Raw genomic sequence first — 19,118 nt, forward strand, 5'->3', positions numbered from 1 at the left:
GCATTAGTGCCTGCTCAGTCTTAGCAACATTTTAATATCCTTTAAAAAGTTCAACATTTTGCCACTCATTTCAGAAAGGGAAACTCATATATTATATAGATTCACAGTGATATATTTTTTATATTGATGATTACGACTTACAGATAATGAGAACCCAAAATTCAATGTTTTAGAAAATTTGAAAATCGTGAAGAAGTTAAATATTAAAAACTCATTAATTGTTAACCCATAACCCCTGCAAAGGTTTGCTGAGCCTCTATGGTCTCAGTGTGGGTCAGTAGGCAACACAATCATGGGGAAGACTGCTGACTGGAATGATGTCCAGAAGGTCATTGACACCCTTCACAAGAAGGGGAAGAGAGTTGGTGAAGATTCTCAGTCATCCAGGTCATGATCAATCCAAAAAAAAAAAAAGGTTCAAAAATAAAACAACTGGACTTCTATTCTAAAGCTGAGGACATTTCGCTCCCCATCCAGGAAGCTTTCTCAATTCAAAATGTCTGGACCTGGAACTCCATATTTTAAATTGAGAAAGCTTCCTGGAAGGGAAGCGAAACGTCTTCAGCTTCAGAATAGAAGTCCATTTGTTTTATTTTTTAACCTTTTTTTGGAAGGAAGGGAAGACACAAAAGGTCACTGCTAAAGAAGCTGGTTGTTCAGGATGCTGTATCCAAACAGCGGTAGGAAAAGATGCACCAGCAACAGGCATAACTGCAGCCTTGATAGGATGTTCAAGGAAAACCCGTTCAGACTGAGGCGGAAGTCAGATGAATCCTGTGAACAGCTCAGCAGAACCACAGGCTCACTGCCTCTATGCCCCTCTGCATTGATGTAGGAGTTCATGCAAAAACAGGCCCAACCCGGGAATTAGTGCGTAGAAATGAATATACATTTCAGAGGCCTGACATTTATGTTTAAAATATCCTCTTTAATGGATCTAATATTTTAGTTTTCTCAGACACCGAATTCTAGGTTTTCACTCTCTGTAAGCCATAATCATCAAAATGACAAGAGATAAAGGCTTAAAATATTTCCCTCCATGTGTAATGAGTCCATATGATAGGTAAGATTTACTTTCTAAAATGACTAAAAAAAGAATACAAAACATTTTTTCACAATATCCAAATTTTTCAAGTTGAACCTGCTCCACATCAACTTGTTGGTTGTAAAGGGCTTCAGGCGTAAAACCTTGCGTAAGTCATTCACTAAAGAACACCCTGGATGTGCAGAGCTGTCGATACATTAGCGAGAGAACACGGGCTATATTGAATATTTCTAACTTTCTTACCCCAGAAGACATGACGCCTCTAAACAAAGGCCTGTGCAGTCACAGCAGCAGATGCTTTTCTTCTTCTAACATGCACAACGCTGGTGTCATTTCAGCCCGTCTCCAGAGGGGCAGACATCTGCAAAAACTCTGGAACTTAACCTTTATAAAAAATCTAGTTTTATACTATTATTATCTCTATTACTAGACATAGGAAAAACTGAAATGTTCTATGCTAATATTTATAAAAGGTACACAATGAGTTGTATAAATTCAGTTTATTTGCAAAAGAGAAAAAACATATAGAAACAGTCTTTACACACAAAGATTATAGTGAATGTAAAAAATAATATTTCCTTTAGTTTATCCGATATCACTTCAGTGTTCTTGTGGCCCCATGAGTCCTGCTGGCCATCAAGTCATTGTGGTGTTTAAAACAACAGCCCAGTGGTCCGTGTGCATCGTGGGGCTAGCGTCTGCCCGTTGGTCAGAGCACAGAGCGGTATTTACAGGCAAACATCATCCACACTGCACACGCATTCTCAGGATACACAAACACCCGGGCCCGAACGGCAAGCCTCACGTGGTCGCCACGACAACATACTATCTCCTCACAGAACGGGGACCTGTAAGAAATGGAACCGAGCTTTAAAAGAGAGGCTCATCAAACAAAATACAGTCAGATTACAGAGGTTCACATAAACCCATGCACTCACAGCAAATCCTAATAAAACTTTAATCATTTCTGAAAACAGAACCTGTGTGCACAGGTTGGAAATCATCACAGCTTTGAACTTATCCACAGTCAGATACGTACAGAAACACACCTGCTAATGTTTGGTTCAACTTTCTTTAGAGGTTACACCTGGACTTGATGTATTTCTTAGCCATAAAATATCCTGGCTGAATATTCCTAGCAGAACTGGTAGAGTGACTTCAACCCTGTTTATTCACTGGCACAGACTTGGCCATTCAGAAGCCTAATGTCAGCCTTAAGAATATGGAGGTAATTAATTTTCCTTATTTCATCCACTTTGAGCAATGTACCAGTACCACTGGCAGCAAAATAGCTGCCCATCAGGAGGATAGGTGTCCACTCAGGAGCACCAGCTTGTTTTGGATCTGGCACAGACCCAGTCCATGGCCATTTAAAGATCACCTGACGGTGGACCGTCTCAGTGCTGTTACAGAAGTGTACAGTTCATGGCAGGCCGGCGTGTGCTTTAAGGGTTTCTGGGATGTTCCTGAACATCCTAACAAAGGTCCTTTCATGCCAGGGGGGCCGCTGGACTCCAGTACCATATGTTGACCTGAGACAGTGTGGTAGAGCATGTTATTCAGAACCAGCTCAAAAAACACTTTCCCTATAACTCCCCTTATTAGATCTCCAGAGTTCCTTGGACACCCCCTTCATTCTGAGCGCTGCTCCATCTATTGACAGCAGTCGGCCAACTCCTTCTTTACGCTGACAAAGGAAAACTACCAGATGGAGCCCATCATGACTACTAATCAGAAGTGACTTGGTCTTGGTTTTGTCCATTTTGGTTTTGCTAGGACCATCAGCACTTCTTATTAAAAGATTAGGATAAAAGTACTTTTTTAAACAAACAAAAAAACTCTATAGCTTTGGCTGTATGGATTTGAGAAAACCCGAAACAACGTCCAATCTGTTCACCTGGTTATTGTTCTTAAACTCATCGGGTTGTTTGTTGTATAATCAGTCCACTCTGGCAAAGTTCTGACAAAAATTACAGAAGTTATTTCATTTTTAAATTAGGACTTAGGTCCATGTTAACCTGCCAGCTTGGTGCAGAGGATTTATTTCAGCTGGTTAAGTCGATCTTGTTGTTCAGGCACCAACTGACCTATAAAACATTGATTCCTTTCAACACTGTCCCGTTTCCGCTCTCCGCCCAAGTTGATTGGTTTTTAGTTTACTTTTGTCAGAATTTTTATTTGAAGTAGTAGACTATTGTTTATTTATACCATGGAACAAAATAATACACTAATGTATAGTGATAATGATTTGTCATTACTATGACAAATGATTTTGCAATTATTATGCAGTGTGTAGCAGATCGTTTGCATTACTGAACGTAACTGCTGGGTGAAAGAACCCTGTCTGAAAATGGGTACGTTAAAGTTTTTGGACTGATGGATTAACTGCCCTAAACATTACAACACATTTTTAAATAATATTGATTGCCAAGTTTATTGCTAGCGAAGAAAACACTGGGTAAAAAATTATAATTTCATGTTCCACTTTAGAGCTTGCTGAGAACCAAGAGTTTCAGAGTTTCAGGTTTTGGAGTGAAATTTTTAAATTGAAGTAAAACCAAGACAGATTAAATGAGGGAATGTCTCCTCATGGTGTACTGTCGAGTGCCATTTTATTTTTCAATGTAAAACTTATGCAACAGAATCTACATCGATAATAATAGTGGATGAAATGTTCTGACGACCAGGTTTTCTGGAGCGATATCTGACCTGAGGCAGGTGGCGAAGGCTCGGCGAGCGTTGCGATGCAGGAAGTGAATGGGGAACCCTTTGAAGGTGTGTCCGTCCGGCACGGCCCTCCTCACTGCGTCCTGGAACTCTTCGTTTCCACAGGAGACGCCGGTACAACGCTCCATTTCATAGGCCGACAGGGCCGAGGACAGCAGGTAGGAGAGGTGGTCGTCCCACACTGTAGCCAGGTCAAGGTCCTGGAGAAGATGAACCGGCCAATCAGAAACTCAGCGTTCAATTCTACCTATACATACTAGGTATGACTATTTTACCCTATTTTGTTATGTTGTTGACATTTAAGTAAAATCCTTTAAACACAAGATGCATTCCCTTTTCCAACTGGCTGCTTGGATTTTCTTTCAGTATTTCCATAGAAAAACAGAAAAGTAGTCAGATGGATGTGCGTAGTTTCACTAATAAAACTGTTTTCTGCAACTTTCATTTTTGTTTAAGATTCTTTTGGCACCAGTGAGTCTTATTCAGTATCAGCTGGGCAGGAAGTAGGGTAGAGAGAGAAGGCCAAGACGTGTAGTAAACGGCGCCGTGCCGGGAATCCAACCCCGAGCAGCTGCCTTGAGGACTGCAGTCTCAGCAGGCTCCACCACTAAACCACACGACACCCCTGCTACTTCCATTTTCAAGACCACAAAGACGTGGTAAAACCTCTGACCCTGGAGCAACCATCAGGTTTTACCTTCCTGTGTTCTGAGACCAGGAAGCGCATCTCCAGCTCCAAATGGTTGCTGGCCTCAGCAGGATCCAGAGACGGAGCGCAGAGAGGAGGCAGGGGAGGCAGAGAGGTGGTGGAGCCTGGGGCACAGACAGACTTCACAGCTTCTTCACTCATCGCCTTCCAGCGTGACGGATTCTGACGGGAAAACAGGTGGAAAATACGCTCACACAGACCCAACATGCTGCATCCACAGGTCTTTGATGTCTTTTCTTATAGTAACGCGGCAGACGTTGCTGCTGAATGAACTGTTACACATGCTGGTGCATGTACACGGGCTCCGATTCCAGCAAATACCCTGGGTAACATTATCCTGCACAAGAGGTCTAAGCAGCCCAGAGTTTCCCTTAAGACACTGTGAGGTTCTCAAAATGATCCTACCTGGAAGTCAAAGACACAAAGGTCCACAGCGTCAGAGGGCTGGCAGTTGGCCAGGAAGGTCTGGTGGTTAAAGACGCAGCCCACAGTGCGGTAAGGGGACGAGGGTTTTGGTTGAGGAGCCAGGGGGGGAGCATCTGGATCAATGGGCCGGTGCAGATATCTGATCACATGTACAGAGGTCAAATCAGTCCTTCAAAAAAACATTTTTATTCACATACACAATAAAAATGACCATTTGTCACAAATGTTCCTTCACTAATTGGAGCCAAACTACACAGCGAAGACTTTTTGAAGTTAGGAGTTATAAGAAGACTCAAAATAGCAATTTAAAAAAAAAAATATTTAGTTCATAAATCACTTTTCCCGATTCATCTTCATCTTCAGATGGGCTGACTTTGAAAACATTCCTGAAGCTGTTTGAGTCAGGTCCAAAAGGTGTGCTGCTGTTCAGTGACCCGGCATGCGTCTGTGTTTGTAAAGAGATGAAATGAAACTGAACCTGTGTGCGGTCAGACTCTCCCAGAAGGTGATGCTCCCATCAGTACCGCGTGTCAGGACCCAGGCGTGTGGACCAGTCTTGGCCTTGGTACCCACACACACATATGCATCCAGGCCGAAGCCCAGCAGGAGGCTGCAGAGCAGAGTAGCGTGGTCCTCACAGTCTCCCTGAGGACGGACAGAGCTGTGTTAGGATCTATGAGGATTCGGAAATACTGAAGGGATAGCACCTTATTACTGCTTGTAAATTGGTAAAAGTATAAAATATGCCTTCCTGAATAAAAACATCTAAAGTTTGGATTTAAAAAGTCCGGGGAGAGGCCTTGTTTAAAGCAGCACCTGAAAGCTTTGACCCAAACATTTGCTTAATTTAAGATATATCAAATGATTTTTCAGGTCAATATACGGCGCTGGGCACGTATCGATGCTCGGCGTGGGCTACCCTTCTCAAAAACTCACTTATGTAACTTGAGAGGGTTGGATCCATGGGTCATGTGACCTAGAGTGGCGCTCTAGGTCACATGACTTGTTCTATGTCTGCTGTAAGAACAAAACAGATGACACTTGCCTGATCAGAACTATTTTTGGTTCTCTGATGCAGGATTTACTGTAGAAGGGTGAATGTGGCCTTTTGTCTTTACAAGTAACTCCATGGCTTCTCAACCTGCTGGTCTAAACTGGTCTGCTATCAGATTCCAAAACAGGGAGGGCGACTGTTTAAGACAAAATATCTCTAAATAACTTGAACTTGGTATCGAGATAAAAAAAAGCACCGAAGTTATTTAGGGAGATGATAATTTCTTGAATTTGCAACATATTTGTTAATCCAGTTTGAGACTGATGAAGAAATATTTTGTGTCCTTCCCCAGCTCATGGAAGAACTCAGAGAAACATGTATTAAAAGCTCTGGCAACTGCATGGAGGTCTTCAAGTAACTCTCCTTGATTAAATCGAGGTTTCCTGAGAGATTTATGTTCCTCCTACTAAGATTATTCATATTATCCCAAATCAATTTATTGATGCATTTTGCCGCCTACATTATATTAATGTTGAAACCAGATTAAGCTAGCATCATGAAGAGCATCTGGACGAAGACAACTTCTGCTTTTCCTGAAGAACGGGACATCTGAGAGTTCATTAAATATTACAGCTTGATGCCGTTTTTAATACGTGGCTCCTGAAAACTAGGACGGATTTTCTGAAATGTTGTTTTTCGTTGAATAATTTAAGTCATATCCAATTAGCTAAATATAGTAGATCACCCTAACACTCTGATAACTAAAGCATAACAGAAAGTGAGGAAGTGAGGAAACAACAGATTAACTGTGACCTCTGTACTGTACTAAGAAAAAAGAAACACTTCAATGTGACTGCTTATTATAGTCGATTTTAACGGAAAGGATGTTGTTTTAACAGAATTGCCTAATTCATCATATTACCACCACTGTCTGGTTGGAGAAAACAATATCCTGTTCTCGCTGCACTGTTAGTCTTTCTCAGAAGTGATCAACGCACCAAAGACCGGTCTGCTGGAGAGGAAATAAGCTCTGGAGTCATCCGCTTGGCTCTAACAGTAAGCAACTCTAATTTCACTTGTGCAACTTTTCCAGTAAAAAGGTCTAGGTTGAGTAGGGGGGCTGCTGCTTCTGCGTGCCGGCTCGGGCTACGGGAGAGTCAGAATGATAGATGTTCCCCAGAAGTGCTAATATGGACGGTAGCATCAGAACAGGCCGGGGTCTGATGAGGCTAAATTAATTTTCCCTGGAATGAAACTCATAAATCACAGCTGACAGGGGCCACTTTGTGAGAATTGCGCTGTGTCTATCTCGCCAGCCTCTTGCTGAGGAGAGGCACTGAGCATTTATCCTGTGGTGGTCTGGGAAATTCCCCACTATCAAACGCAGCAGCCTGCGCACATCTTTCTTCCGGAGAAACGGCCCGCCCTACTCAGAAACGGGCCACGTGTGAAGGCAGCTGAGCAGAGTTTATGTTACGCTTCCTGACCTGTGGAACATCATTTTAGCTTTTAGGGCAGAGCATCTTATAAAGCAACAGTTAAATCTAGGTGCTCGCTCCAGAAGTAATCCACCAAAGCTATATGGCGATAAAGTCTGTCAGCAGTTTTCCAACTAAAAAGAATATAAACTGCATTTTCTCACAATACTGTGTGTGTATTTTATCTGGAATTTAGAGTTGTTTTAATTGTAAACTTACTTGGATAAAAGGATTTGTGACATCAAGCTGTTTAAAGTCATGCTTTAAATACTTAATAAAATGTATATCAATGATGTTACAGAGGAAATCCACCAAAGTTCTTCATTTTGATCTTTTTAGGTGTTGCCTACATTTTCTACTTTGCATCTTCTTTTTGGAGTGCTTGATGCAATGCAGATGAGTGTGGACCTCACATGAGAAAATAAACTGGCACTCCTACTCTGAGTCCCATCTAATGTTTCATAGTATTCATTGCGAAATCAGGAGACTCATCCAAAACCGGCCAAGAAATAGTCACCAGGCTGAAAGAAATCCTGAAAAAACACCCAAAACTTTGTTCCAGGTCCTCCCAATCTAACAATTGTCATCAAACACTTCAATTCTTGTTTTAGCTGAACTAAAGACATGTCCAAAAAATGAAGGTTCTTGTCCTAGAAGGCATTTGAATACTGCAATCTGGCTTTTAATGCTGCTTTTGAATTGAATGCTTCTTCTTTGCTGAGTGGCCTTTCAACCCATGTCCACATATGACTTGTTTTCTCGTGCATTCTGGGATGGATACACACATTTCACACCAAAACACATCCATCTCTGGACAACGTACCCGTGTCCTTACTAAACTGTGTGATGGCTGCACATCTCCATGCACATCAGTGTTTGAACGGCTGAGCATGGCACCTTTCAGACATCTGGATGCCGTACCCAAGGATGAACCACAATTCTGGAGATCCTCAGTTCTCTTTATGGTCTTTGGTGAAATTTCTTAAGATTTTTCCTATGATGTCAGAAACGTTAGCAGTGTTTTGGGTGTGCTTTAAAATGCAGTCAAATGCCAAAGTGTTCTTACCCTGGGCAGATTTAAGAATAAAGTAATATTTTCATTAGTTTTTTATTCAGACTGGAAGTAACGGGAATGTTTCCACCCAGAGTCCTGACTTGAATGTAATAGAAAATCTGTAGAGGGAATCAAAAAACTAGGGTGATGGCGAGGCGACCTTCGTTGCAGTGGGACGTCAAACAGAGGATGGAAACTTCAGATTTTGGAGAAATTCTCTCCAATCACTGAGTGTTAGCAAGCAGAGAACAACCTAAAACAAGAAACATTTAGTCTGATTTAACATCAAATCCTGAGGGGAAAAAAATGGATGTCCTTTGTGTTGTCTTTGTACTGAAATGTGCTATACAAATAAATTTGCCTTGCCTTGGCCTTTCCTTTAGAGTTGCTGTCTTTTTTTCCAATGAAAGTACATTTTTGGTTTCAACTGTATGTTTGCTAGGATGTTTCCAGCAGATCTTCAGCAGTATTTTCTTTTTACATTCCAATTACCTATTTGGGGAGCCAAATTTACTCACTATGAAGATGTCAAAATGAATGAAGAATGCTCTCCCAAATAAAGGATGGAGAATGTCTTTGCCCCATAGTTAATCTTTCTACTTACAAAATGTTATGCTGTCTGATCTGAAAACCAGCTCCAGTTTTTCTTAAGTGAGGGAAGGTTTTACACTTTTTTTCTTTTTCCAGTGGTGAGAGGGTTTTTGTTAAAAGGTGCTAAAATTATGTGGTACAATAGGACAGCAAGATTTTAGTAGGATTTGCATTTTCAATGCCATTGATAACAATATCAATAGGAACCCAAATCTTTCTCTTATTTCTTTCTTTGCGATCAAGACAATGTCCCCACCATTGTCCCTGAGGGTTAGTGTCTCGATGACTAAAACACGTAAATCCTCTGTGGCCATAAAAGGCAGTGAATGCTTATCAAGTGGCCAAAAATATTAGTTGCAGGCAGAGTTTCAATGCTACGCACTTGAAATATTCAGGCCTGGTAAACATTGCATTCAAGTTTTCATTTGCAACAGGAACTTTTGGAACCATGGGTACTGACTTTAGACGTATCGTACAGCTCAAGTTCATAGCGGTGGGAAAAAGAATGAGACTTTAAGATAGACCAGTGGCAATGACAGTCCAAATCATTTGCCATTGTTTAACCTGGACCAAGAATTCCCATTTAATATTAGAACATCAGATTTAAATCTAATCTCATAGAGCACACAGATTCCCCAATTGTATTGCCTATTAATCAAAAAGAATGCCAAAATGGGAGAGTTGTGCGTAAAGTCTCTGATCCAACAGTTTGTAGAACCTGTTTTAGCAGCAATACAACATCGCTGATTTCTCTATAACTCTAGACTTTGACTAGGCCATTGCAGACATTTAATTTTTATTTTTATTTTCAGCCATTTGGTTGTAGATTTGCTGGTGTGTTGAAGATTTCAGACAGCAAGCAGAAACTAACAGGGAACGAGCACGCATACTGGTGTTACGTGAGCGCGTCAGAATGATTGACATGTGGGACAACCGATGAATATGGTGATCCCCCAGAACTTGAGGGACAGAGGGGGGTGAGAGCAGGAACAAAACTCTGACAAATCCCTGACCAACGGGCCAAACAGCCGGGATTGGTTAGAGCTTTTACAGGCCTGCAGCTCCCACAGAGATCACATTTTTTAACTCACTTTGTCTGAATTCATAAGGTATTGACTACTTTCAGGTTAGAGGGACTGAGCTGCCTTTTCTAAATCAAACCTCACTTTCAGTTTTGTCGTGCATGCAAGTGCTCTCGTTCTGCAGACATCTGTTGTTTCTAAAAGTGATCTGTTGGGAAAATGCGTCTCTCTGGTCTGCTTTCGAAGCACAGCTTATAAATAAACGCTCGACTTAGTCGCAAAATCAGATGTGGGGGCGGAGGTTCCGCTGCTGCAGCGGACGTTTCCTGTTCAGGTGTTGCAGCATCGAGGACGTGCTACTATGGACTGTTTTAGCGGTACATGCACTGAGCAGCGCTTCTGTTAAGTTCAAAGTAATCTCACACTTTTGACACCATCTGTCATTTTTCTGAGCTTCTTTCTGCCCCCCGCCATCTCTGACCATAACTGATAACCGCACTTGGCATCAGGCACGTACACAGACATTTTTAGGGGCAGGTGCTCATGCAAAAAAAGGGCACTATCCCTTGAATAGATTTTTTTTTTATTTTTTTTTTTTAAACACAACAGATTTTTACTTTTATCTTTAATTAGTAAACACAATACATGTCTAATCAATTAACTCATGAAAATGAATAACAGGCAAAAACTGACAGAACCGGCCATATTGTTGGTACTTTTTAAAAAACAAAAAATATATTAAATTATTATGAAAACATTTTGCAACTTGTAACTTATCAAAACTCTGCTCTGAATAAATCAAATTAAATAAAGCCTCCAATAAAGCATAACTATTTAGTAAGGGGGTGAGGCGCTCTGCTGAGGTGAAGGTAGCAGGATTGTTCAGGTAGCATTACATTAATAATTTAAAATTACAAACTCAATTATGGCATTTATTTAAAAACTGTATCATAAAATCTTAAGATTTGTAAAGATCTCCTCTGTAAATTGCAAAATCTAAGCATAAAATTAGTTAATTAGTATTTTTTTATGCAGAAGGTAGCACAGTCAAGTTATGTCAGTATCCGTCTGTCTGACGCTGAGGAGAGGAGGAGTTTGGCCTGCTGCTCAGCCCTGCATGAGGGATAAGAAGAGGAGCAAGGAGGGGCAAAGTGTCCTGGTCAGGCAGGTGTTCTCACAGGAACTTAAATAAATTCCCATCAGATATCAAAATACTTTTGGGGGGAAATAATGAATCTTTTTTAAATCTTTTTTATTCCTAAATACCTTTTTATGCTCCAACAGAAAGAGAACCTGTCTCATCCAAGGAAAAAAGGGCAGATGCTGTAGCACCACGGTCCTGTCTATGCAAGTATCAGCAGCGCAAGCTTTAATTAGTGGACGTGAGCACGTTTTTCTAGACTTATTTAAGTTTAAGACAACTTAAATGAGAAATAAAACAAAGGAAACAACATTTAGCTGGTATTTTGGTAGAAGTTGTAAAAATCTGCCACTGTCTTACTCTAATCATCATTACAGTGAGTGCATTGCCATAAACTTACCTTCCCCCTACACAGAAAAGCCATTAATGTGCACCACTGTTCCTGCTTGGCCCCTCCTCCCACCACCGGAGCTTTTTCATGGGCCAGCAGGCTGACGAAGCGGGCCGCCTGTCGAGGGCTCTCCAGCAGGCGGCCGGCCCGCAGGACACGCACGTAGGAACACACTGGCCTGTTCACGCCATTCTCATCCTGAACACAGAGCAGGGCCACGGTTAAAGGGGATGCAGAGCCATCGGCGACACCACAATCTTTTCATTGCGCTAGCTTAGCAGTTACTACATGACAGACGGGAGTTACTGGCCCAACGAGAAACTTCTCCCTTTTTAAACTCACCGTTATCCTACAAGTTTAGCGCTTTACTGATTTACGTTAACCTCCCTTACATGATATCGCCACATTTGACTAAGGTCAAAAAATATACGGATTGCATTAATTAAGTTAATTAATGACTGTGTGGTGCAATCCTTATATTTGAAATTAAAATTAACCCATTACTAAATTACTACGGTATATTTTCGGTTTCCATAACAAAAATCTTGGGGTTGCTATAGCAACTCCAAACTACCCCCTGGCGTCGCCCATGTGGAGAGCTAAAGGAAAGGTTTAGGGCAGTGATATGGAAAGGAAACAATTTCTTCTCCACGTACTCGCCTGTTCAAATTACTGACACCTGGAGAAAAGTGACTAAAGAAACATGCTGCACACAAAACACAAGAACGCTTGTGTACAGGAAAAAATCTGTCCTTTGTTTCTAAATACACAGACAAACCTGGGCAAAGATCTTGACCAGTTTGGACTGGTGAGACGGTCGGATCTCGAGGAACTCTCTCCACCACTGCTTGGCGTACACCAAGAAGAGCCTCTCCTTCTCCGCCGTCCTCTGCCTCTCCAGTGATTGCTGAGTGGAGAGCACACCATGACATCACCACCTCCATTCAGTGCGTTCGGTTCATTCACAGCACACCACTGATGGCCTTTCCTGGGAGGATTGACTAACAGTAATGGAATTCTGTGGTAACAATTCACCATATGCTCCCTGGGGTTAAGCTCCACCAGAAATAGAGGAGAGAAAAACCCTGAGTTAGTGAGACAGAAGCTCGCTGGAGTCCGACAAAACGCTTTAAAGGGGCCGAGTTACGTACGGTGACTTTACCAATGTCTGCGCCAGTAGCTCCCTCTGGTCGCATCCTAAGGTTCTCAGATTAAATCACCGCGCCCTGGTGACTAATTATATTCTACTTCTGTGTTTCAGGCTTTGTTTTTGATTTATTTGTTAGTAAATGAAGCACTTTTGTGTATAATTACCATAGCAACAGCATGAAGCATGATATTGTGGATGTGCGAAACGAGTAAACAAGGAGAAGCAATGGAGCTGAGTGAGTCAGCGACGGCTAGCAGAGATGCAAAAAGAAAGAGCTTAAGCAACCCTAACCCTGTGGACCGGCTTGGTCTACGACCACTTTACTGCGAGGCGTGGCAGGACGCTCTGCCATCTTGTTCGGATTGTTCCACAGTACTGCCAGCTAACGGCGCAACAATGTTTATGTCTGCTGATCACGCCCGCTGCAAAGTTTTTTTCAGGCTCAGAAAGAACTAAGTAAACACTGTCAAGACCAACAGATGAAAATGTTTTATTTATAATCAGAATACGTGACTAGGCCCCTTTAAAGGTTCAGCTTACTTTGGCACTTTTTTCCTAAAACAGCCCACATGCACCTTTGTAGAAAAGGTCTACTTATTCTCAGCCAATGGATGGGACAGTTATCTTACTGGTTATCCCTATCAGGAAATTCTTTTTTCATCATAAGAATTTTGATTTATTGTTTAAAACACCACGTGATGACGTCTGCAACCCCCACGACCGTATTGTTGGAACTGTCACCAATTTCTCCCTTTAGTTACTTTGTGCTGTTTAGCAACACAACTGTGCTACTTCCTGTAAGTGAAGTCCTGAATAAACGCATTCAATAATCTGGAAATTATTTCACGGTTGGTTTTATTGCCAGGTGTTTATAGTTTTTGTGTGTGTCAGTCTTTGACTGCAGTGACATGCAGCCCCAGCCTTAGTATATTGCTAAAAAAGCAAATGCAATAGATCATATTCTAACTAACTTTTAAGTTTATAATAAGGCTGCATAATACATCATGAATACATCGTCATCACAATATCAGTGTGTGCAACATTCATATTGCAAAGGACTGTTTGTAGATCAATTGTTTGATATAATCCAAGTGTTTTGCTCTTGCATTTTTCATGCTGATGTATATTTACAGATGTCATGCAGATGACATTGACTAAAAAAGGCCACAGAGTGATGGAAGCAAAGATTAAAACGAGAGGAAAGAAGAAAATAGACATACACCACAGCTGATATCATCATTCCAATATTTACTAAACTTCTCAAAGTCACAAGACGTTCTAATATCGTCAGCCCTATCCATACAGCCCCTGTTTTCTACATAGCGCTGCTCTTACCTGTGTGCTGACTATACCCGTGTTCAAAGTCTCTGGCATAGGAGGGAAGAGCTCCAGACTGATGGTCAAAACACCTGCTGGGATTTTACTTTCACTTCCTGGGGACACACAAACATATTACTAAAAGCTGAATGCTGATTAAGAGACAAACACAGACTCCACTATTGGCTCTGTTTTATATATGTAGTTAATAGTTACGACACAAATCGCAATGTATAAAATTGAACTGAATCTACATGGAGACATCCATCTGTCTAAACATTTGACTGGTGGTGTCGTGAATTATGGCACAAACCAACCCAGAAAATAAACTACTTATAACAAAATATGTGTTTGGATAAAAAAAATATGCATTAGGTTTGAAAATGGCCGTGTTGCTCACCGACTCCCAGCAGCTCTACGGCAAAGCACGTTTTGCAACTGGGCGAGCTGAGGACCGTCCTCCAGTCCAGAAAGTAGGATGAGACCAGAGTGGTTTCACTGGACGTGTCCGTCTTGATCAGCACAAGGTGGACTGGGTCACACATAGACAGCATGGTTGTTGCATCTACCATCTTACTGCCGTCTCCTGCAACACCAGAACCAGATTTAGAAAAAAGGCTCCATACAGAAACAGGTCTCACATGACTGACTCCAGCAGAGGGGGGTTTCCTCTTACCAACGCCATCCCTGTGGATCTCTAGGAGGAAGCCCTCCTTCAGGTCGGGCTCACAGGCACAAGGGACCGGTTTGGAGCGAAACCTCTGGTTGCGGAAGTGCAGGTAGAGTGTAAACGTAGAACACACCTGACCAGGTAAAGGCTCTGATTCCTGGAGGTGCTCGAGAAAGGCCTTACCTCCAAGCACTTGAAGATAAAGGTATCGCCTTGATGGATCAAGATTGGCTTGGAGAGGATCAAAACAGACGACACGGTCATTTCAAACACAGGGCAAGGACCTAGTCCACGGTTTTACATCGGCCATTATGAGTAATGTTTCTTACTTTTCCTAAGATGGGTACCATCTTGGTCACCATAATGAGCCGCAGGTTTGGGAGGAGATTCGGCCCCAATATTTGTAGCACTTTCCTACCGTAGAGAAGAGACAGATATCCAATGCTTTTTGTGTACCGTGGTAGCAAAAATGTCAAAGCAAATACAGACACATCTCAGTCACCAATGAGCAATGACTGTTTGACTTTTCAAATTTCATTTGACTGGATGGATGCCTGGCTCTGTCTGCAAAAAGGTGGTAAACCTGGGTAAAGTGGAGGTCTTTCATCACGTCGTCAATGATGCCCCTGCGCTGGAGGGCGTGTACAAAGTCTGCCTCAGACAGAGGGCGGTGCGCGGCGCCTCGGTCGTCCTTTAGAGAGTCTGCCAGCACCTCTCGGATCTTCCCATGGATGTCCATCTGACAGGCAGAAAGAAAACGGCTGACATGATCCATTATGTTTTCCACATGGCGGGTGAGGGAGAAAGGAGTTACATCAAATCACATGAATACAGGAGGAAATAAACTGTCCATCCATCACGAATAAAAACGGAGTAAGCCGGGTTAGGTGTAATATGTTTAGACATGTATGGCCGGGGCTAAGGACAAATGATACAAAATCACTCTGCTAACTTTAAAACTTCAGTTTTTCCGCTAATAATTGACATTTTAAATTATCAGTGAATCACCCTTGATCAGAGACTTGACACATAGACCACAGTTTGCGAGTGTGAAGTATTGTGTCTGAGGTGGTCAGCAGCCCAGGGGACTGTGCTCTCAGCACCTTTTACCATGCCTCAGACGTGCGGTGCAAGAACTTTGTCATCTGCATAAACGCGCATATGACTGCAGCGCCGCTGGACCAACTTTGGGCTACAAACAACAATTTCAGGTCCAATGCAAAACAAACACAGGGGATATGATTGTAGATCAAGAGAAGACTTCCATCACGGGAGAGGAGAGGAGGCAGAGGTGGTGGGGGGAGCTTAAATATTTTGGTCTTCACCTGGACAAATGACTGGACATGAGACCCAATAGAGAGCCGTCCACAAGAAGAGATTCGAGAAAGCTGCAGGAGCCTGTCCACCCACGCTGTGATGACCCATGACAACCAGGCAACCATACCTCACTACCACACTTAAAGGACTACCTGCGCAGCCCCCACACCACCACCAACACCCTCCCCTTACTAGAGATCACTGAGGAAGATGTTAAAAGGCTCCCTCAGAGTTAGAAGTTCAGGAAAGCTCCAGAACCCGATGGTACTTCCCTCCCCCCCTTCGGCCTGAAAGCCAGCGCTGACTGGATTTGATCTTCATGCAGACCTTAAAAAAAGTCCCTGGGGCTGCATAAGTTTCCCTACTGCTTCAAGCATTCCACCACATCCCAGTGCGTGAGAGACACACCATAAAAGGGATTGCTTGATCACAACCCTGTTGCCTTTATGTCAGTGTTCAGGAAATCCCTTGAGTGATTGGCGTTGAAGCCCCTGAAGGAGATGACGGGCTCCTTGCAGTACCCCCTGCAGTCTGTTTAGCCAACCAACAGCTCGGCAGAGGATGCTGTCAGCTTGGGAGCACACCTCCTCCCTCACCATCCTCACCAACACTGTGTCTACAGAGGATCAGGTGGTTGCTAGGAACCAGCGATGGTCCGCACAGACACGGACAGACAAGTGTAGCTTTCATTTCACACAGCCCTGTATAAATGGCTCATATAGCTGGATTTAACAGTAGATCGGTTAGGTAACGACAGACGGATGAAGTAATGTGGTTCATCACGTCATCTTTTAAAACGTAAACAGATTTCCGGTGGCTTTATTTTGGGAATTTTTTTTATCAGTAGGCATACAATCAACACAAGACTTTCGTCGTTTGGGGGAATAAATAAGCTTTCCTGTTGAGACCGACCAACTACGAGATCAAACTGGAGCTCAAAAGCATACTGTGTGGCAAAAGAGGAGCTATACAGTTAGCTCACCTTGAGCAGATGGTTGTGTATTATCTGCTTTAACTCGGAGGCTTTTTCTGGAGGTAGACACATTATGGCGGTTTGGCCTTAGCGGTCGGTGCAGAGGAGATGCACACACAGCAGCTACAACCACATGTCCTTTCTCCGTCCGAGCTGTAAATGAGTTTGTAAACACTGTTCTACTGGTGGGTGGCAACGTTTTACCCCTCCGTTACCAACCGCTGCTTTTAAACTTTGGTGAAAAAGTAGGAGGTCTATTTTGATGCCTGAAAGAAAAGGAAAAAACAACCAAAGAAAAGCTCATAAATTGTAATGGAAAACTAAAAAAATTTTATAAAGCAGCAAAATGTACACGTATAATTTCTAATAGAAAATTCAACTTTAATTTTCAACAAACTAACTAAATTAATTGTATTCAGGCTTCACTTTGGTCGCTCCAGTGTCTTCACCCCCAGCGTAAGGACCCTTTTGAAAATAATATTTCTCGTTCAACACACATTTGAAATGTATTTCGAAATAATAGATTTACATTTTATCAACTAAAAGCAAATAATTGGGTTTTTTTTCTTCTTCTTCTCAAAAAACGATTTGAAAAACTAAAACAACTATCAAAACATTACTTTTGTTCAGTGTGGACAACGATCCCGTGTTTAGAAACGACCGTTTTTGACAGTTACCTTGGTCGTACCCCGGACAATAAATGTAACTCACAAGTTTTTTTTATTCACTACTTTTTTAAGTTTCTAGGAACTTCTAAGAATTCTGACTTTCTATTGGAGTAAAAAAACAACAACACATGAATTTTAAAGAACTGGCCACAAAGTGAAACGAGGACCCATGATCATCTCACCATGAGCAATATGGCGTAACAATTGTGTCACCGGGATTTTGAAAAGAAAAAAAACTTCCTCCTAGCATTGCATTTATTTCTCTTCACGCAATAAATGCTCTTGATTTCGGAGTTGGACTTTTCTATGTTAGATGAATAGAGCTGAGTGTAAACATGCCTGGCTACAATGCCTTACATCAAATCCAAAAAGAAAACAAGGTTGCATTAAAAAAGTTTTTTATTAAGTACAACTTTTCTTCACACATCCTAAATGCCACTCTGTTTGTTGCTCATGAGTATGAAGGACTCCCTCAAAGCCTAACTATGGCTAAATGTGCAGTAGATCTCAAAATCTACCCCAGTTAAAGTGCCATACTTGTGATGTAAAGAACTGAGATCATGAAAAAGCATTTCTAAACTTTTTCCACATGTGACAATTATCCCATGCAAAATAACTGAAAAACAAATTGTTATGGGGCCAAAGTAAAAAAATAAATAAATAGAAAATATGCAATAACCTGTTTTGCACACATACAACCACATTCACCCCCAAATTGAAACTTTTTTCCTAATAAATCAGTTTCTGCATTTAATCTTCTTGAGTTCACATTTGCCACCAATTAGTTTATCTGGTTTAATTGTTCTAACTGGACCCACATCCACTTGACAATGTCAGACTGTATGAAGAGGTTAAACAGGATCAGAAGATTTTATTTTACAAAAGTACTGGCCAGGAGAAAAGGAAAGAAACAAATCCAGAGTATTGAATGTACTCATACGATGGCATAGCAAACACAATAATTGGAGAAAATATCTGAGAACAGGGTTATTAGAAAAACTTTCTCTAAAATGATTGAGACGGTGGAAATTGGGCATGGAGGCTGTGTTACTTCTCAGCCTCAGTATATATCGACAACAAAGCTTGACCAGAAGCAAACGAAAGCTTTGAAGCGATCTAGTCTGAGTCAAGTCCACAAATAACTCTGAGTAGTGACCTGGTCCGGGCTGTGGACAGGAGATCTCCCAAGAGTCAGACAGATTTACAAAGCAGACTGGACAACTATTGTCAGGTATACATGTGAGATGCTGAAAGACTCTTCCCAAAGATGACTGAATGGTAAAACTGAATAAGAAAATGCTTCAACAAATAATTTGTTTCAGGATGTGCACTTCAATGCCACCAGGTGATCGCACCTTTTTCTTTTTTTTTTTGGTCACACTTGTTTGCTCTGTAGTTGAAATTCTCAGGCTATAAGTTGATATACAGATACAAATATTTGGGAA

At 41.8% G+C, this 19,118-nt stretch overlaps 1 protein-coding gene across 2 annotated transcripts; it reads right to left on the bottom strand.

The window, feature by feature from the left end:
* Positions 1 to 1,536: 1,536 nt before the first annotated feature.
* Positions 1,537 to 17,241, bottom strand: cep76 (centrosomal protein 76). Of its 2 annotated transcripts, XM_012872546.3 has the most exons (13): positions 17,015 to 17,241; positions 15,299 to 15,454; positions 15,045 to 15,129; positions 14,722 to 14,946; positions 14,446 to 14,631; positions 14,064 to 14,161; positions 12,357 to 12,485; positions 11,588 to 11,776; positions 5,386 to 5,552; positions 4,887 to 5,046; positions 4,470 to 4,643; positions 3,755 to 3,972; positions 1,537 to 1,893 (listed from the first exon to the last, which is right to left on the bottom strand). In XM_012872546.3, exons 1-13 carry the CDS (start codon positions 17,075 to 17,077, stop codon positions 1,755 to 1,757), a joined length of 1,989 nt encoding a protein of 662 aa, XP_012728000.2. In that variant the 5' UTR covers positions 17,078 to 17,241; the 3' UTR covers positions 1,537 to 1,754. The 2 variants fall into 2 exon arrangements, with proteins under 2 accessions (XP_012728000.2, XP_012728001.2); XM_012872547.3 differs by lacking the exons at positions 15,045 to 15,129; positions 15,299 to 15,454; positions 17,015 to 17,241 and having other exon boundaries at positions 14,722 to 14,806; positions 14,899 to 14,940.
* Between the last annotated feature and the right edge of the window lie 1,877 nt (positions 17,242 to 19,118).

Source organism: Fundulus heteroclitus, chromosome 3 (assembly GCF_011125445.2).
Source record: "Fundulus heteroclitus isolate FHET01 chromosome 3, MU-UCD_Fhet_4.1, whole genome shotgun sequence".
NCBI lineage: Eukaryota > Metazoa > Chordata > Actinopteri > Cyprinodontiformes > Fundulidae > Fundulus > Fundulus heteroclitus.

What these genes read in the sequence shown, in the direction of transcription:
- cep76 (XM_012872546.3), bottom strand. Translation starts at nt 17,077, where the DNA reads ATGTGTCTACCTCCAGAAAAAGCCTCCGAGTTAAAGCAGATAATACAC. An exon ending in GATCCACAGGGATGGCGTTG is followed by an intron (nt 14,632 to 14,721) that starts GTAAGAGGAAAC and finishes CTGGTGTTGCAG; the next exon opens with GAGACGGCAGTAAGATGGTA. An exon ending in TTTGTGTCTTTGACTTCCAG is followed by an intron (nt 4,644 to 4,886) that starts GTAGGATCATTT and finishes TTTTCCCGTCAG; the next exon opens with AATCCGTCACGCTGGAAGGC.